Genomic DNA, 19,822 nt, shown 5'->3' with positions numbered 1-19,822 from the left:
CCGTACCGGTCCGACTGTTCAGTGAGTTGACGTTTGGCTCTGACAAACCGGTGAAACGTTAAACTCCGTGGGACTCGAACCTTTCCCGATCGCAACCATGAGTCGGAGTTACAACGATGAGCTGCAGTTTCTGGACAAGATCGGCACCAACTGCTGGCGGATCAAGAAGGGCTTCGTCCCCAACATGCAGGTGAGTCCGGCAGCGCTGTTAGCCGTGGCTAGCTGTTAGCTCCCAGCTAACTAATAGACGTGTATGGGAGCCCGGAGCAGACAGTTAGCACATGGTGGCTATTTATGTCGACGTTACCCCCCCAACACGAACTTTTAACGTGTCCACGAGAATCAATGATGTTACTGTTGACAGATACAAACCTGCTGACGTAGCCGAATGACGCAACTATTAGCTGTACAATGTTAGCCGAATTAAAGGGTGGATGCTAATTATGTAAAACCATTTAAAATAAATAAAGATATAATGTACAGTTTTGCTGTGAAGGCTTCATGAATGATAATTAACAACTTTTCTAATTGAAGCCTGGACTAGAAATATTCAAATAGAGGTTTAGACTGTAATAGGATAGTCTGGTAGTGCAAGAATAACACATTTACATGTTTGCTTCTTCCTCCTCCTCATCCTTCTCCTCCCCCTCCTCCTCCTCTTCCTCCCCCCCCCTCCTCCAGGTGGAGGGGAACTTCTACGTGAATGATTCTCTGGAGAAGCTGATGTTCGAGGAGCTCCGTAACGCGTGTCGAGGAGGAGGTCAGCCGTGGTTCCCCACCTCTCGTTAAATGTCCTTAAAGCGTCTCCGGTCTGACTTCCTGTCTGGTTTCAGGTATCGGCGGCTTCCTCCCGGCGATGAAACAGATTGGGAACGTGGCGGCGCTGCCGGGTATCGTGCACGTGAGGAAAACCCGCCACCCCTCTCTCTCCATGGTACGACCCGTCAGCTGACGCCGTTTCTAACGTTGTGATGTAATCGCCCTCAGCGCTCCATCGGCCTCCCTGACGTCCACTCGGGATACGGCTTCGCCATCGGCAACATGGCGGCGTTCGACGTGGACGACCCCACCGCCGTCGTGTCTCCCGGCGGCGTCGGCTTCGACATCAACTGCGGCGTGCGTCTGCTGAGGACCAACCTGGACGAGGGCGACGTCCAGCCGGTGAAGGAGCAGCTGGCCCAGTCTCTGTTCGACCACATCCCGGTGGGGGTCGGGTCCAAGGGAGTCATCCCCATGGGGGCCAAGTAAGTAAGGGGATCCCGGTGGACTTGGGGAGTTCAGACCCTCCACGTGGACCTTGTTGACCTCGTTGTCCCCCCCTGTCAGGGACCTGGAGGAGGCCCTGGAGATGGGGGTGGACTGGTCCCTGAGGGAGGGCTACGCCTGGGCCGAGGACAAGGAGCACTGTGAGGAGTACGGCAGGATGCTGCAGGCCGACCCCAACAAGGTCTCCTCCAAGGCCAAGAAGAGGGGCCTCCCGCAGGTAGCCCCGTTGCTACGACAACACATCTTCTCTCCACCAGAGTCCACTTTACGTTAGGCTCCTTTGTCTCGTTGCAGCTCGGGACTCTGGGAGCAGGAAACCACTACGCTGAGATCCAGGTGGTGGACGAGATCTACAACGACTACGCCGCCAAGAAGATGGGCATCGACCACAAGGGTCAGGTGTGTGTGATGATCCACAGCGGCAGCAGAGGCCTCGGGCACCAGGTGGCCACAGGTAGGAAGCCTGTAATCCATTCATTTCGCACTCACACACACACACACACACACGTTGTTGTTGTTGTTGACAGACGCTCTGGTTGCCATGGAGAAGGCGATGAAGCGAGACAAGATCACGGTGAACGACCGGCAGCTGGCGTGCGCTCGCATCACGTCGCAGGAAGGACAGGACTACCTGAAGGGGATGGCGGCGGCGGGGAACTACGCCTGGGTCAACCGCTCGTCCATGACCTTCCTCACCAGACAGGCCAGTCACATGACTCGTTATTTGACTAGTCAGCAGGTGAATTTGTCGCCGTGACGATCTCCCTCGTCTCTCCGTCTCCCAGGCGTTCTCCAAAGTGTTCGCCACGACGCCGGACGACCTCGACATGCACGTCATCTACGACGTGTCTCACAACATCGCCAAGGTGGAGGAGCACATGGTGGACGGGAGGCAGAAGACCCTGCTGATCCACCGTAAGGGGTCCACCCGGGCCTTCCCACCCCACCACCCCCTCATCCCCGTGGACTACCAGGTAACTCGCCGCAGCTTCAGCCTACGCGGCGGCGGTGGCGACGTTTGAACTGACAGCTTCCTGTTTGGGTTTCAGCTGACGGGTCAGCCGGTGCTGATCGGAGGGACGATGGGAACCTGCAGCTACGTGCTGACGGGGACCGAGCAAGGCATGACGGAGACCTTCGGGACCACCTGTCACGGAGCGGTACGAGGGTCGCCCTGGCAACCGCATCACTGATCACTGATCACCCAGCAACACTCGTCTGCAAGACCACAAGATAACCACTGTTAAAACGCTGGTTTTCTGAATGGAGTCTGGTTGATGGGTGCTAGGCTACGCTAACATTGTAGCTGCTCCATCAACACTCCAAATAAGGTCATCTAGACATAAATACAGCAGAGACCTTGTTGTTTGGACCACAGATAGTCTGGTCTGGTCTCTGGACTAATGTGGGCTACTATCTAGACCTCTGGGGGACCACAGACAGTCTCTGGTTCCTCCACATAGTCTGGTCTGGTCTCTGGGCTAATGTGGGCTACTATCTAGACCTCTGGGGGACCACAGACAGTCTCTGGTTCCTCCACATAGTCTGGTCTGGTGAAGACCTCGTTCACGTTGCCGTTTGGATTCCTGATGAAACTTCTAAACATCTGAACTTCCTGTTTAAAATAAAGTGCTGGTCTCTGGTTTCAGGGTCGGGCTCTGTCTCGAGCCAAGTCCCGCAGGAACCTGGACTTCCAGGACGTCTTGGACAAACTGGCCGACCAGGGCATCGCCATCCGGGTGGCGTCGCCCAAACTGGTCATGGAGGAGGTGATAAAAAAATGTGTTCTTTTACTTTCCGTACAAATACTAATGTTATTATTTCAATATTTAATTAATTAATTATATATTTTCTTAAAAAGATATATATGTATATATATATATATATATTATTTAAATTTGTGTGACATGGCACTAATGGGCTTCCGTACTCGGAGGCTTGTTGTTGTTTTAAGTCTAAAAAGCTCTTTGTTTCCTCTTCAGGCTCCTGAATCGTATAAAAACGTGACGGATGTCGTCAACACGTGTCACGATGCCGGAATCAGCAGGAAGGCGATCAAGCTGCGACCGATTGCCGTCATTAAAGGCTGAATCCGCACATTTAATGACTTATTGACAGCAAAAAAAGACTTCCTGTGCACGATCCTGGAAGAACCTGGAGAAGTTTTGTTGAGGAATTTAAGTTGAAGAGAAGAAATGATTTGATTTCTAACCTGAAAGAGTTTTTTTTGTGTCGATGCCAAAGTGATTAAATAATAACGATGGCTGTAACTGGATTTAAATTTAAATGTTGGAACTACAGACATTCCTGTTTGTTTCAGAGTAAGAGCGTTAGCGCCGACCAGATGATTTCCTCCGTTTTGAGTTTTTCCCGTCTATCAGGTTAAATTCAGTTTGATGGAGATTTAATGAAAAAAATGTAAATTACAGGCTGAAGCAGTTTCTTTTATTCATCACATCTTAGAAACAGCTTTTTGGTTTTTATTTATTTAACAACAAATAAAAACAGGAAGTGTGACATCTCATGATTAGTAAACACTTTATTGGTTCTATCAGAAAGTTTCTCCATTTCAAAGCAAAGAAAAAACGCAGACCAACACATTTCAACATCAACAAATTCATCCATTTGGCAAGTTTAAAAAAAAATTAAACTTGAGTTCTGGTGTTGATCTGCCGAACACGAAATTAAAAAAACCAAACCATGATTTGCCCCGTCTGGTGAATACAGCTGATTGTAGTTCGGTGGTGAAGACTAAGAAGGAACGATGAGGAACACGATAAACATTATTGCAGCCGGCTGAAAGGAAATCTACGACTCCGAACAATGGCACTAAAAGGCCACCGTAGAAGTCGTTCAAGCTGATGGATTTCGTTTGCGAGTTCATCGCAGGTGAATTAAGTGCAGTTAAAGTTCAGATTCTCGTCACGTTATAGTGTTTGTTCTACAGATTAGCCTTCTACGGAGTCCAAACTGTGACAAAAATAACAGTAGTTAAATAATGTGGGTCTGGTTTCTTTGAGATCTGCCATCTGTGTGTTCAGGGATCGGGTTAGCCTAGCTTGGCATGAAATATTTCTAAAACTGAACGCTAAGCTAACCACGTCCTGACTCCGTACTGAACACACAAAATGTAAATCAAAACCACTTTGGAGTTTTTTTCTCTTTTAGCAGTTTAGCTAAGCTAACCACTTCCCGACTCCTTTCTTAAAGTAACCAATGGAGAGAAATCAATATCCAGTCTTTATGCTAAGCTAAGCTAAACTCATCTCGGTACTGAGCCACAGAGATGAAACTGAAATGTGTCATTAATCTGACAATTTACAAAAAAGCAAAAATAAGACGTTTGCTAACAAATTCATAACATTAGCTTCATCGTCTCAACTAAAAGTCTCCTTACTCACGTTCTTCTGGACCTCGAGATCGGATTACTTTTGTCAAACTGTTGTTTCTAATGTCAAGATTAAACCGTTTTAAGAGACTTATTTAAAGTTCATGTCTCATAACGGCATTTTAAATGTTTCATCCCGTTTTATCAGATTTAAATTAGTTTCATAAGTTTGGTGATTATTCTACATATTTCAAAAACAACAAAGTTTTGTCGGTAAGAAGCTTCCGTAGCGTCATAAATCAGTCCGTACAGAAGGATCCGATCAGCTTCCTCACAGCTGATCCTTCACAATATTGATCGCAGTGAAACGTTTGCATAATCAATTTGCCCATCGTCCGTCCGTCCTGTACACAAATGACTGTTTTTTTATGGAAGCTCATTAAAGCAGAGAAAAAAAAAGATAAAATGTAGATACAAAATAAATAAATACTCAAATTGATCACATTTTTTAAGACTTAAATTAAGTCAAAAAGTCAAATTATGATAAACAGTCAAAATATATATTTAAAAAAACTCAGAAAAAGGTAAAACAAAAAAACTAATATTCTTTAATTATATCAAAAAACATTTTATTTTTACCTACAATGACCCGAATATACCGTCATCGTGTAAAGTATGAAGTTCTCCTTTTTACGTTTTACTTCAAGAAAAGGATAAACAAAACCTCCAAATAATGATCCTTAGATTTTTTCTGTCATATCTCATCTTTTAATCCTTTTTTTTTCTGGCAGAAATGGTCTTCCATATTTATCTTCCAGATGGGAATGGAGAACTTTATTTACATTTTTAACATCTTATCCTCTTATTTACATCGAACCTTCTTCTCCATCTGAAATCTAAATATCCATCATATTCCAGGAAACATTTCAACGTGAACACAATGCGGCCGCTCGTCTCCGTCGGGGAACAAACGAGTGGTCGAGATGTTAAACTGAGGAATAAAGATGGAGTCGGGCTTCACTTCAAACACAGAAGAAAGAAATGCCACCTTTTAATAAAATAATACAATCAGCCCTTTTTGTTCGATCCGTGGCGGCGACACAAAAACAAAAAGCTCAGATCTCTGCTGAAATGTTTACCGGATGTTTCCAGGCGGCGTCTCCCACGACGGCGTCCCGTCCTGGCCGCCTCCCGGCATCGCCGAGCTCCTCGTCCTCGTGGACAGCTCATCGGCTGGCGTCCGTCCACGGCCTCCGCCGGCACAGACTCCGTTTGTCCGTTTGTAAGTGCAAAAGCAGCTCCTATGCTAAAGGTCCTTTATTTTGGTGGGAGTGTCACCGCCACTTCCTGTGAAGTGTCCTTTCAGTCCGAAGTGAACTTCCAGTTTCATTTCCTAGAGTTTGGCACGCTGGAAGAACGCCTGCAACCACAGGAGAGAGCGGTCAGTACACCCGAACGGCCGGCCGGTGGCGGCATTATGGATCCCACACTAACTCCTACCTTTATGTAGCTTTTCAGGACTTTGACGTCCGGCTGCTGCAGAACTTGACAAAGCTCCTGAAACACCAGCAACAAGTTCAGAAACATAGAAAACGGTTTAATCAATAAAATAAATAAAGAGCCATTCATGTGTTTTGGTTTTGTTTTTCAAGCCGATCAGATTTTAGACTTTCATACATGAATAAGGTTTAATAATGTATTTCAGAGGCAGGTGTGTCCTGGTTGTTTGGGCTACGAGGCGGCGTTCAGGGTCACTTCCTGTCAAACGTTGGAGTCTCACCTGTGAGATCTCAGGCGACACCTGCAGAGACGGCAGATACTCGTGCTGCAGGAACTGGATGAACTCCGGCCCCTGAAGAGGACATGAAGAAGACATGAAGAAGAGATGAAGAGGACATGAAGAAGAGATGAAGAAGAGATGAAGAAGAGATGAAGAGGACATGAAGAGGAGATGAAGAGGAGATGAAGAGGACATGAAGAGATGAAGAGGACATGAAGAAGAGGACATGAAGAAGAGACGAAATAGACATGAAGAGGACATGAAGAAGAGATGAAGAAGAGATGAAGAGGACATGAAGAAGAGGACATGAAGAAGAGGACATGAAGAAGAGATGAAATAGACATGAAGAGGACATGAAGAAGAGATGAAGAGGACATGAAGAGATGAAGAGGACATGAAGAAGAGATGAAGCAGAGATGAAGAGGACATGAAGAAGAGGACATGAAGAAGAGATGAAATAGACATGAAGAGGACATGAAGAAGAGATGAAGAGTGTTACCCGTTTGAGATGAATGGTCTTCAGCGTGAGAGAACACTCGGACAACGTCTGCAACACAAAGTGGAGCGCCGGTTAGTCAGTTCTTAGAATCGTGCGTTTGTCGGCTGGACTCCGGCGCACGCCGAGACTCACCAGAATCGTCTGAGCATCCGAGAGGTCAAAGGTCGGCTTGAGCGGCGCCAGGAAACAGGCAGGAACGATGTGCTTGTAGATGAAGTCGGGGAAGCCCACCATGCCATCTTTACCTCCTGCAGGTTCATGAACAATACGTTAGTACAAAGGCTGGTCGTGACGGCGGCGTGTGGTTGTGACAGCGCCGTGTGGTCGTGACGGCGGCGTGTGGTTGTGACAGCACCGTGTGGTCGTGACGGCGGCGTGTAGTCGTGACAGCGGCGTGTGGTTGTGACGGCGGCGTGTAGTCGTGACAGCGGCGTGTGGTTGTGACGGCGGCGTGTGGTCGTGACAGCACCGTGTGGTCGTGACGGCAGCGTGTAGTCGTGACAGCGGCGTGTGGTTGTGACGGCGGCGTGTGGTCGTGACAGCACCGTGTGGTCGTGACGGCGGCGTGTAGTCGTGACAGCGGCGTGTGGTTGTGACGGCGGCGTGTGGTCGTGACGGCGGCGTGTGGTCGTGACGGCGGCGTGTAGTCGTGACGGCGGCGTGTGGTCGTGACGGCGGCGTGTAGTCGTGACAGCGCCGTGTGGTCGTGACGGCGGCGTGTAGTCGTGACAGCACCGTGTGGTCGTGACGGCGGCGTGTAGTCGTGACAGCGGCGTGTGGTCGTGACGGCGGCGTGTAGTCGTGACGGCGGCGTGTGGTTGTGACAGCGGCGTGTGGTTGTGACGGCGGCGTGTAGTCGTGACGGCGGCGTGTGGTCGTGACGGCGGCGTGTAGTCGTGACAGCGCCGTGTGGTCGTGACGGCGGCGTGTAGTCGTGACGGCGGCGTGTGGTCGTGACGGCGGCGTGTAGTCGTGACGGCGGCGTGTGGTTGTGACGGCGGCGTGTGGTCGTGACGGCGGCGTGTGGTCGTGACGGCGGCGTGTAGTCGTGACAGCGCCGTGTGGTTGTGACGGCGGCGTGTAGTCGTGACGGCACCGTGTGGTCGTGACGGCAGCGTGTAGTCGTGACAGCGGCGTGTGGTTGTGACGGCGGCGTGTGGTTGTGACGGCGGCGTGTGGTTGTGACGGCGGCGTGTGGTCGTGACGGCGGCGTGTGGTCGTGACGGCGGCGTGTGGTCGTGACGGCGGCGTGTCTCACCCCACAGCTCCACCAGCTTGGACAGGATGATGAAGCAGGTCTTCTGGGCGATGGGGTCGGGGAAGTCCACAGCACCTTGGATGATGGTGAAGACCACGCGCTCTATGTTTTCTGCTCCTGAGAAACAAAACATCGTGGTTGTTTTACAGGAAATGATTCAAAACGTCCCGACGCCTCCACCTTCTCCAAAGTCACATCCAAACACTTTTCACACCTTGAAAAGATCAAACTAAAATGCAAGGTTATTCAAGGATTTCCAGCACCCGACCCCACCCAGGATGTTCTGTCAATTTAAATTGTTGACATATTTCCAACGTTCTGTACTGAACACTCACCCTGATTGGCCATCACCTCGTTCATGCCGCTGCCCGTGACCGTCTGGATGAAGGTGAAGTAGCTCCTCCTCAGCATCTGTTTCTCCAGCGCCGCCGCCTGGTCGTTGTCCTCCGCCGGCCGCGCCAGCACACCGAAGATGGCGAGCACCAGCGGCATGAAGACCTGCTGCAGGAAGGGAGACACCTGCTCCTGCAACGGGAGGAAATGCCCGTTAGTCGCTTCCTGTTGTCACGACGACAGGGTGACTTTGATACGGAACCCTGACAACTATCTTAATACTTAAACTCAATTCAAGTGTTAAATTGTATTCATTTAAATAAATTCATGGTTTGCAGTAATCTGATGTCTCTATACTTGAGTTCATGTGATTCTTTTAATACTTCATATTTACAATCAGGTTTCACATTAAACAGCCTTGAATAAAACGTATTTTTGGTAAAACAGCGCCCCCACTGCCCATCAGTACCAGTTCAGTTGGGGAGTGGTACTGCAGCAGGGAGACAGAAACCCACTAAATGACAATAAATCCAGATGAAGCTCTGTGAGAAGCTGATGAGGGAAAGCTGCTGAAAGCAGAAAGACCCAGAGTAAGTGTAGAAAGCTACACTTAGAGGAGCGTTGCTAAGGAAACGGGATGGGGAGTGTTGAGAGAGACCTGTGACCAGGTTGTACACATGCAGCGGCGGGTTTTCCTGCAGACCTTGAACTTGGCGGTGATCTGGCTGATGAGCGGGATGAACTCCTGCAGGTCTTTGGCCTCGCAGTCCTTCAGCATGTGCTCGGAGGCAGCGGGGATGAAGGGCAGCACCTCCTCCTCCATGCAGATGATCATGCGGTGCAGGAAGGAGCGCACGGAGCTGCGCAGCGTCCCCCGCTGGACGGGGCAGCTCAGCGCCGGCAGGAAGGTCTGCAGGCAGTCCCGGTAGACCTCCGTGCAGCCGCACTGCTTCACCGTCGTCTTGTTGCTGAAGGCCTTGCTGGTCCGGCTGCAGACAAGAGACCCGACACCATGAAGACACGGGGACACAACCTGCAGGTTTACATCCGTCACAGTCAGCTGCTCACCTGGCGAAGCCGACGGCATGGCTCAGGCAGTCGGCGAGGATGGTCTGCCGCTCCTCCGCCGTCTCCAGCGGTAGCTTGGCGAGCAGCAGGCGGAAGGCGTCCATCAGCGGAAGCAGCAGACTCCTCATCAGCGCCTGCTTCCTCTCTGCCGGACTCTCGCCGTTCACGATGAGCACGCCCGCCGTCTCGAACATGAACAGCTGGTCGTCGCTGGTCAGCAGCGCCTGGAAGCCGTTTTCCTGGAGGGGGCGGAGTCAGAGATGGGGCGGAGTCAGAGACAGGGGCCACAGAACCACGACGCCAACGACGTAACGTGCCGATACTTACAGGAGGAACCAGTTCGAGCAGGTCCTGGATCCGGGTCAGGATGTCCTCGATGAAGGCGTTCATGTGTTTACTGTCAGATGACATCATCACAGTCAGCCAATGAAACGCCTGGTTACATTTATCTCTAGATTATTAACTCAAAGAAGAGTTACACGTTTGTGTTTACTGTCAATCATAGTTCTGAGAGAGAATCTGAATCTTCTGTAGAAGTTATTTTGTTAACATTAAGTTTCATCCAGATTTAGTCACAACTTTGTGTTTTTCTTGTTTCTGTAATAAAATATAAATCAAGATGATGTTTACAAGATTTTTATCCAGATTAAATCATGACAGTTGTTTTCTCTTTACACTAAGTAGTGTGGGTGGTTCCTGTGTTGGGCAGCCATGTTTGTAGTCATTAGACTGGGATGCTGGTGAGAGTGGAGGGACTCACTGCAGTGTCTTGATGAACCTGGAGAACAGGTAGGCCACTCTGCTGCGGACCTTCGGGCTGCTGTGCCTCAGTCCTCGCTGGTCCAGGAACGCCATCTGACAGTGAACACAACACCAGTTAAACCACCACCGGGGCAGGAAGCAGGAAGCTGAGTGGCGGCGAGGCTCACCAGGACGTTGGGGATGTGCTGCGGCTCCACGATGAAGAACTTGTCGTATCTGACAACGGTCTCGAAGAACTCCAGAGACACGGAGCTGTGCTGGTAGCTGCTGACGCCGCATGACACCAGCTGAGGGGCGGAAAACACCGGTTAGACGCTACGCCAACGCCACGCCACACCTGCATCAGCAGACTGACGCCACTGACCGTCCTCATCATGTCCTGCAGGGCGCTGGTCTTTGCCGTCTCCCCGGAGAAGTGGGCGCCGTGAGACGCCGGCAGCGCCTCGCCCAGCATGTAGAGCAGCCGGACGGCGACCTCCACCTCCATGAACGGCGTCGTCTGCCAGTTCCTGAGGAGGAGAACGCCACGGGAGAACGCGTTTAAGGTCACTTATTATCCATTGTTAGTTTATCTGCAAACAAACTAGTAGGTCGGTGAGTAATGAGTGAGAGCTCCTACTGCATGGTGCCGGTGAAGACCCTCCTGACGGCCTCCAGCAGCAGCTCCGGAGAGACCTGAGCCAGCCGGTCCAGCAGCATCTTCATCTGCTTCCTGTACTCCACAAACATGGCCTCGTCCTCGCCCTGACACACAAAGCACAAGGTCGTCTGATTGGTCGTCTCACGCCGTTTAAACCGACGGCAGGGAATCAAACCACCGACTCACCTCGTTCTCAAAGTTGTACTCGTCGTCATAGGTCAGCTTCTTCATGACGGCCAGCATGATGGCCTTCAGGGGAGAGAGGAGATGATGACATCATCACCATCATCATCATCACCATGTCAACCAGACATTTAAAGGTTTGAGACTCACCTCGATGTTTGCTTTCTGCTGCTCCGTCAGTTGAGGAAGCTGCAAAACAATCATGAATATTATCTGATTTATCTACAGTATTTATATTTATGTTTGTGGGACACGATGATCTCAACCCAGATACTGAACCAAAGTTATGGAGACAATAAAAGAACAAATAAATTAAAATAAAAAGGCTCAAATTATCCTTTTACATTTTAAAGTTGAATCACTGCCAGATTATTCAAATTAAAAGTTTATTTGTGCTAAAAGCGAAGTAAACTAATATTTTAATACTGCGGTTAGCCCCTCCCCCTCCTGCCTGATTCCCCTGCGGTTAGCCCCTCCCCCTCCTTCCTGATTCCCTGCGGTTGGCCCCTCCCCCTCCTGCCTGATTCCCCTGCGGTTAGCCCCTCCCCCTCCTGCCTGATTCCCTGTGGTTGGCCCCTCCCCCTCCTGCCTGATTCCCTGTGGTTGGCCCCTCCCCCTCCTGCCTGATTCCCCTGCGGTTGGCCCCTCCCCCTCCTGCCTGATTCCCTGTGGTTAGCTCCTCCCCCTCCTGCCTGATTCCCTGCGGTTAGCCCCTCCCCCTCCTGCCTGATTCCCTGCGGTTGGCCCCTCCCCCACCTGCTTGAGGACGTGCAGGTACTCGTAGCAGAAGCCGACGATGTTGGCGGAGATGTCGTCGTCCTCGTGCACCAGCAGCTGCAGCAGCAGCGGCACCTTGCTCTCCACCGCCTGCAGCGTCTCCGCCGCCTCCTTCACGCTGCTGCCCTTGGCCAGCTTGGTCCAGCTGAGGACCAGACTCTGACCCATCCCGTTCACCAGCCGTGAGAACTTGGCCAGGAAGTCCACGTCCTCCTCCTGCCGGGGACAGGAAGTGAGGCAGGAAGCAGGAAGAAGCATGTGACCTCTTTGAAGTAAAGCTCTGACTTCTATCCTTGCTGTCCTCCTTCGCCGCCGTATCATTTAATATTAATATTAATCATACCTGCTCCACGTTGAAGAAGCCAGCGGACTGCAGGACCCGGCAGAGAGACTCCACCAGCTTGGTTTTGTCCACCGGGTCCATCCCCTTGTTGACTATTTCAAACAGGCAGTCGCAGGCCTCCTCTCGCAGCTCCTCCACCGACATCTGACTCAGCAGCAGGTTCACAAACCTGCAGACCAGAAGATCAACATCAGATCAACATCAGATCAACATCAGATCAACATCAGATCAACAGCAACGTGATCGAGTGGCCACCAAACACCGCAATTTCATGAATACAACAGAAGCATACTCTCTTTAACGTCCTTTACGCATCTTTCTTTGAGAAACTTCCTTTAAAAAATGGAAATGTTCTTTCTTGTAAATGTAAGTAAAGATTATGTCAACATGTATAACATTTATGTTAAAATGTATGTAACATTATGTAAACTTGTATGTAAACATGTATGTAAAATGTGTGCAGCTGAAGGAAGCTCTCGCATCGCCGTGGTTGCCTTGATAGATTTACAGTAGAAACCTTTCACAATAAGAGGCTTAAATGTTTCACAATAAAAGAGAAGTTCTCCTTCCTGTACTGAAGTGGATCATGCATCTGTTCTGTTCTAGAAAATGAAGGAACACGTTAAAAGTGGCGACTGACCGGTCGTTGGCGATGAGGTTCAGGTCGATCCAGGACACAAAGGCCCCCACCACCTCCAGACACTGGCAGGTGAGCTCCGGGTGGGACTGCTGGTAGGTCTGCAGGATCTGGAACCAGGACTCCACCAGGTTGGGGATGCACTGCTCCCGCATGTGGTCTTTGATCAGAGTGTTTCTGCGCGTCGCCTGGAGAAAAAAAGAGTCAACGCTGATAAAACAGAAGAGTCTCCCCAGATCAAACGGGACCAGGACTTGGTTAAAGGGGGGCGGGGCTCACGTCGGGCAGGTGCAGGATGTCTCGGTCCACCACCTCGCCGTCAATGGCCATGAGCGTCCGCAGGTAGATGTCGACGCCGTGGGGGTTCAGGCCCACCAGGGACAGGATGTCGAAGAAGAACTTGGGCCACAGGGTCAGGTACTCCATGACGAAGGTGAGGGCGAAGACCTGCGCCGCCTTGTTCCTGATGAAGGGCTTCTCGGGCTGAGCGCTGATCAGCTGACACTGCAGCCACTTCATCAGCGTCTCTCTGATGAGCTGCTGCTGGACTGCACTCAGACCAGCGTGTCTGCAAGCAAACATAAGAATGGATCCATGTTGCTGCAGACCACAACCACAACCAGAACCAGAACCGGCTCCTTACCTGAACTTGATCTGATGCTCCAGAACTTGGAAGCAGAAGAACTTGACGTGGTCGTCGCTGAAACACACAGATTAAACGTTAACGTCTGGTGGAAGTCATCCATGCAGATTTAGATTTTTTATTTCATGTCAAAATGAATTCAGAACGTGTCAGAAAATAAAATATTACACAACTAGAAGCATAGCGATATATGAATAACATTTAATCCCACTCCTCCATAATCCATATCTTCTGTCAAACATATATTTTATTGTATGTTTTTAGTGAATTCTTTACCATTAGATTTTTTTCTTTCATGACAAATAATAGATTTGTTAAAGCCTGAGAGTACACGTGGACACTCACTTGTAAATCCCTTTGGCGAGCGCTTCGGCACAAACCTCCCAGGCATCCTGGGACTCCTTCAGCTGCTCAAAGTACGCCATGGCCTGGAGGAGCGACATCCCAATTATTATGATGCCAACACAGAACCGTCAACACACAACACATGGCGGCGTAGCGTGGCGGCCTACCCTCTGCCGGTAGCGGGCGTCGGCGTTGGGGTTCAGCCCCAGCAGGGCCTGCTCGTCCATGACTGCAGCGACAGACTGGCAGGCCATTCGAGGGTTAGCTCTCCTCCGAGGGCGGGTCTCTGCTCTCTGCTGCTGGCGGGCAGACGTCTCTCATCTGGGAACGAGGAACCTTCACATCTACATGAAACACACGACAACACAGGGATCAGAGGAACCTTCACATCTACATGAAGGACACACGACAACACAGGGATCAGAGGAACCTTTACATCTTCATGAAGGACACACGACAACACAGGAATCAGAGGAACCTTTACATCTTCATGAAACACACAACAACACAGGGATCAGAGGAACCTTCACATCTTCATGAAAGACACGACAACACAGGGATCAGAGGAACCTTCACATCTTCATGAAGGACACACGACAACGCAGGGATCAGAGGAACCTTCACATCTTCATGAAACACACGACTACACAGGGATCAGAGGAACCTTCACATCTACATGAAACACACGACAACACAGGCATCAGAGGAACCTTCACATCTACATGAAACACACGACAACACAGGGATCAGAGGAACCTTCACATCTACATGAAGGACACACGACAACACAGGCATCAGAGGAACCTTCACATCTACATGAAACACACGACAACACAGGGATCAGAGGAACCTTCACATCTTCATGAAGGACACACGACAACACAGGCATCAGAGGAACCTTCACATCTTCATGAAACACACGACTACACAGGTATCAGAGGAACCTTCACATCTTCATGAAACACACGACTACACAGGTATCAGAGGAACCTTCACATCTTCATGAAGGACACACGACAACACAGGGATCAGAGGAACCTTCACATCTACATGATGGACACACGACAACACGGATTAGAGGAACCTTCACATCTTCATGATGGACACACGACGACACACGACAACACGGATTAGAGGAACCTTCACATCTTCATGAAGGACACATGACAACACAAGGATCATAGGAACCTTCACATCTTCATGATGGACACACGACAACACAGGGATCAGAGGAACCTTCACATCTCCATGAAGGACACACAACAACACAGGGATCAGAGGAGTCGTTATGTGAGCTAGGAAGTCAAATCACTCAGAATCATCAACACAGAAATCCTGATTCTATCCACTCCTGGTGTGTGAAACGTTGGTTTCTAGTACTAATACTCATGTACTAGTACTTTAACTAACGTTATATATACTGCGACTAGAGTAGCAGTACTTTACTTGTAGGAGAGTAATAACTATGCTGCACATGTACATATGTATACAGCTCTATAACACGGTGGGGTGCAGGGTGACGGCTACATGTTGACAGCTCATCTTCGCGGCATGATGATGATGCAACTCAGCGTCAACAACACAAACGAAGACTCTCTCTCTCTCCCTCCGTCTATCTCTCTCTCTCTCCCTCCCCATCCGTCCATCAGCGCGGTCAGACAGCGACACGTCGGACCGCTGGAGGCCGACAGTTGGACCACTCCTCAAAAAGTTAGCTCACATGCTAACAACTTCACTCACGAGCGCTGCTAACGCGAGCTAGCGTTAGCCGGGTTAGCCCCCGCTAGCTTTCCCCGCCCGCCGAAACGAATGTGACGCTTTAACAAACGATTGAATCTCCGTTACCGGCGGGTTAACGTCCGTTAGCGTCCACCCTGTCCGCGGGGGTCCCATTAAAACCGTTTAAACGTGTTTTTAATGCGTGTTTATCAGGCTCCGGTGGCGTGAACGGTGAACCTGAACCACATCACCGCTAACGTTAGCCGTGTATTACCGACGTGTACACGGTGAACACAAACATCTACTGTGGGGAAACTCACCTGGAAGTCACCTTTATTAATCGGTGTTCTCTCCTCCCCGCTTACTCATCGTGGAGCCGCAGAGAAACCACCCAGGAATCAGTCGCACGTCGCCGGACTCACACGAACAGGAGCGGCGGTGTGGCGTGTCCCACTCGTTCACATCCGGGTCACTCGCACCGGAAGCGGTCCACTCGCACGTCGGCGAAAGAATATAGATATGAATTATTATTATTATTATTATTATTATTACATTAATATATTTTGTATTTTTCCACGTTACAACCGTGTGCTAAATGAAACGTATGATGTTCAACGACGTCACATTTGTTAGCTCATGTTCGCTGCGAATGTTCACGAGGCTGAAGTTGGTTTTCGGTTGGTCTCCATGTGTTGCAAAGTTAAAGGAACATTTTCCCCCAGAGATCAAGGAATAGGAGTTTAGGACCTTATTTTTGACTATTCGACTGCACAATGTAAATGTAAATGCACCCAAGATTTTCTGCCGCCCCGCCGCCGGAAGTCCCGCCTCCTCCGGCCTGTCGTCCATTTGACGTCGCGAGTCTCCGCCCTGCTGCTTCCTCTTTTACTGTGGCGGTGAGCGAGAGACACCATGAAGGCGTCCGGCACAGTACGTAAAACCTATTATTTACCCGTATCTACCGCCGACCCGCGGACTCCGCCAGCCGATGTCGCTTTATAACGTTACATTTGTCCCGTTTATGTTTTAACGTCCGCGGAAAGTCGAACTTAAAGCGACATTTTGGGTGTTTTTCGCCCCGGGTACGTGTTGTTGCGGCTACAACATGGCGTCCGCTGCTGTACCATGTGGACGACGCTAGTCCGGGAATGTGACGCGTTAAAGGTCTCGGACATCCACTCACCGTAGAAGACGAGTTATAACTATGTTAAGAGCTCACACTAAATGGGATGCAGCCCACTAATGTCCGTTGAACGCTCCGCGACCGTCTTTAGTAGCCTAGCCGTGTGGCTAGCTCGTCTCCGGTAAAGGCTAGCTGCTAGCGTAGAGCTAGCGTGTGTTCCCAACGTGGGGTTTATAACCCGAGACTACGAGCCGAATTCTACCTGGATACCCGTCTGTACATCTAGTGTGGGTTTTAACAGCACTCGGGGGCATAAACGCGTCCTCATCGTGCGTGTTAGCGAGATAAACTATATTTAGTAGGACAACTGTCTGTGTTAGTGATGTATGTGGTATCATACGTCACTCAAAAATGACTTATAAGCATAATACCGGTGAAAGTCCTGCATGAAACATCCAGACTGTCAAACGGGCCATGTCTGCATTAAAGATAATAATATTCTAATCCCTCGGGAGATGATCAGCTGTTCCATAAGAAACGTGATTTCGCTATAAGAACTACAGACATAATAATGCATCAGTCCTGAACACGTAATAGTGATGTGTATACAACACTTAATATCTGTGTATCTGCTGTAGGCCTTATAACTTTATTGCATATAAAAATAGACACTAAGCTTAGTGTTTGTGAACTGATGTGATGCACAAACATGTCACACAACTACTAACGAGGCAAACTCGCATCTAAATAACATCTGAATTAAAAGCCACTAAACTCCATCAAAACTCGTTTTCAGAGTAATTGACTTCAACACATTTTAAACCCATCACGTATAAAAAAAATAACTCCACGCCGGCGTCTAATATCTGCCTTTTATTCCTATTCTAGACCGTCGCCAACATGCACACAAACCCAAAGCCATATCATGTCGTGGTATGATTTTTATTGGTGTGCAGACAGAAACCGGGTCCTTGTCGCCTTTCTGACGCTGCCGTGTGTCTGAAATTGAATCCAAGGATCCACAGACTTGTGTGTGTGTGTGTGTGTGTGAGAGAGTGTGTTTTATGTATCTGTGTGCTGACCTGCTCTCTGTGTTGCAGCTTAGGGAGTACAAAGTCGTTGGGCGTCTGCTGCCCTCTGCGAAGAACCCGGCCCCCCCTCTGTACCGGATGAGGATCTTCGCCCCCAACCACGTCGTGGCCAAGTCCCGTTTCTGGTACTTCGTCTCCCAGCTGAGGAAGATGAAGAAGGCCTCCGGAGAGACCGTCTACTGTGGCCTGGTAGGTCCCCGGACCACGCGGAGGCCTTCAGGCTGGTTCCATCAGACAAACGTCACCTTTCATTTGGATAGTTTTTCCTGTTTACATCCTTCATGATGATCAGACATTAATAATTAATTCCTATTCTAGACCGTCGCCAACATGCACACAAACCCAAAGCCATATCGTGTCGTGGTATGATTTTTATTGTTGTGCAGACAGAAACCGGGTCCTTGTCGCCTTTCTGACGCTGCCGTGTGTCTGAAAGTGAATCCAAGGGTCCACAGATCGTCTTTGAACGCCTCATTTTATCATCTCATTCAGAGACGAGAGGAACAAACGACCTGATTGGTGGAAATGTTGGAAGTTATTTCTTCTGACGGCCAATGACTGTCTGACTCTTCCAGGTCCACGAGAAAACCCCCCTGAAGGTGAAGAACTTCGGTATCTGGCTGCGTTACGACTCTCGTAGTGGAACCCACAACATGTACAGAGAGTACAGAGACCTGACCACCTCTGGAGCCGTCACCCAGTGCTGTGAGTGCACGCACACACACACACACACACTCTCTCTCTGTCGTTCTCTCGTTGAACCATGTTTCCTGTCCTGTCAGACCGTGACATGGGAGCTCGCCATCGTGCCCGTGCTCACTCCATCCAGATCATGAAGGTCCAGGTGATCGCCGCCAACAAGTGTCGCAGACCTGCCATCAAGCAGTTCCATGTGAGTCTTTGTTCTGAGTCTCTGCGGGTCTCTCTCTGGACTGGCTCCACGCTGGCCAGCTCAGCTCAACAAACCCCGCCACAATAAAAGCCTGATTCCTCTTCCAGGTTTCCTGCTTCTGTCTTGAAACCTGGCGGTTCTGAAACTGGCGACAGGCGTGTTTTTAATAATTGACCATTGTGTTTGTGTCGGAGGTTCTGAAAGTGAACGTTTCTTCTTCTTCTGTGGTTTCTTCTCCTGCAGGACTCCAAGATCAAGTTCCCGCTGCCCCACAGGGTCCTGCGTCGCCAGCACAAACCTCGCTTCACCACCAAGAGACCCAACACCTTCTTCTAAAAGCAGTTTTTCACTTTGTGCGGAAAAAAATAAAAATGATCTCATTGGAAATCGAGTTGTCTGTTTGTCACAAATGAAAGGTGTATGTTGTTCAGTTACAGCTTCTCACTGTAAAAGTGTCCAAATAAACCAGAAAACTTCATCTAATCAGGGAAACATACTTTTATTTTTGTATTCATAACATGTATTTATACCCTGACTGGTTACAGCATTATATTGTAAAATCAGGACAATAATATGAACAAATCAAACTAAAATGATGGATTATAAACTTCTGACTAAAAGAACAGAATGTTAGTTTGCTTTAAATTTAATTGAATTCTTAAATATAAAAATCAGCCTGTTTGTCTGGTTTGATCCTCCAGATAAAACAATTTAAAATGAAATGAACTCATTTCATTCTTTAATAATCCTCTTAATGAAACGCTGGTTTTATATTTTACAGCTGAACGAGTTTAAATCAGTTTAAAGTTTCAAACAACTTCCTCATCAGTGACCATATTTAAATTCTGTTTTATATTTATACTCGTCTTATATTTAATTACAAATGCAGGTCTGAGTTCATCTCTGAGTCTGATCAATCAGCTGATCAGAGCGATTGATCAGAGGTCAATATGGAATCAAAGAGGAAGTAAGATGGTGTGTCTGTAGACCATGAATGTTACCATGACAACAGGTTATAAACCGGACCAGCTGAGATTAATTTATGTTGTATTATGTTTGTGAAAACAGAAAAAAAGGTAATCTACTGCTATCTATCTAGACCACATGAGACCAGAAACCCCCCCCCCCCACCATA

General features: G+C 49.1%; 3 protein-coding genes across 3 annotated transcripts; 2 read left to right on the top strand and 1 right to left on the bottom strand.

The window, feature by feature from the left end:
• rtcb (RNA 2',3'-cyclic phosphate and 5'-OH ligase) lies at positions 1 to 3,536 on the top strand. The gene is made up of 11 exons (XM_084039144.1): positions 1 to 190; positions 682 to 760; positions 834 to 901; positions 988 to 1,244; positions 1,327 to 1,483; positions 1,561 to 1,720; positions 1,794 to 1,969; positions 2,052 to 2,240; positions 2,316 to 2,426; positions 2,916 to 3,035; positions 3,249 to 3,536. The coding sequence occupies exons 1-11, from the start codon at positions 98 to 100 to the stop codon at positions 3,354 to 3,356; spliced, it is 1,518 nt and encodes a 505-aa protein (XP_083895270.1). The 5' UTR covers positions 1 to 97; the 3' UTR covers positions 3,357 to 3,536.
• A 251-nt stretch (positions 3,537 to 3,787) lies between these two features.
• On the bottom strand, positions 3,788 to 16,044 carry xpot (exportin, tRNA (nuclear export receptor for tRNAs)). The gene is made up of 24 exons (XM_084039136.1): positions 15,902 to 16,044; positions 14,030 to 14,206; positions 13,863 to 13,945; positions 13,518 to 13,574; positions 13,154 to 13,442; positions 12,878 to 13,062; positions 12,238 to 12,406; positions 11,874 to 12,110; positions 11,268 to 11,306; positions 11,121 to 11,183; positions 10,914 to 11,038; positions 10,659 to 10,803; positions 10,462 to 10,581; positions 10,293 to 10,387; positions 9,860 to 9,929; positions 9,533 to 9,771; positions 9,168 to 9,453; positions 8,467 to 8,656; positions 8,132 to 8,248; positions 7,006 to 7,121; positions 6,874 to 6,921; positions 6,375 to 6,446; positions 6,095 to 6,151; positions 3,788 to 6,014 (listed from the first exon to the last, which is right to left on the bottom strand). The coding sequence occupies exons 2-24, from the start codon at positions 14,114 to 14,116 to the stop codon at positions 5,988 to 5,990; spliced, it is 2,916 nt and encodes a 971-aa protein (XP_083895262.1). The 5' UTR covers positions 14,117 to 14,206; positions 15,902 to 16,044; the 3' UTR covers positions 3,788 to 5,987.
• Positions 16,045 to 16,395: 351 nt separating this feature from the next.
• rpl18a (ribosomal protein L18a) lies at positions 16,396 to 19,074 on the top strand. Its single transcript, XM_084039163.1, has 5 exons — positions 16,396 to 16,511; positions 17,805 to 17,984; positions 18,371 to 18,500; positions 18,578 to 18,687; positions 18,931 to 19,074. Exons 1-5 carry the CDS (start codon positions 16,494 to 16,496, stop codon positions 19,021 to 19,023), a joined length of 531 nt encoding a protein of 176 aa, XP_083895289.1. The 5' UTR covers positions 16,396 to 16,493; the 3' UTR covers positions 19,024 to 19,074.
• The last annotated feature ends 748 nt before the right edge of the window (positions 19,075 to 19,822 follow it).

This window comes from Eutrigla gurnardus (genome assembly GCF_963514095.1).
Source record: "Eutrigla gurnardus genome assembly, chromosome: 21".
Lineage (NCBI taxonomy): Eukaryota > Metazoa > Chordata > Actinopteri > Perciformes > Triglidae > Eutrigla > Eutrigla gurnardus.
This window is presented reverse-complemented; position numbering and strand designations above follow the sequence as displayed.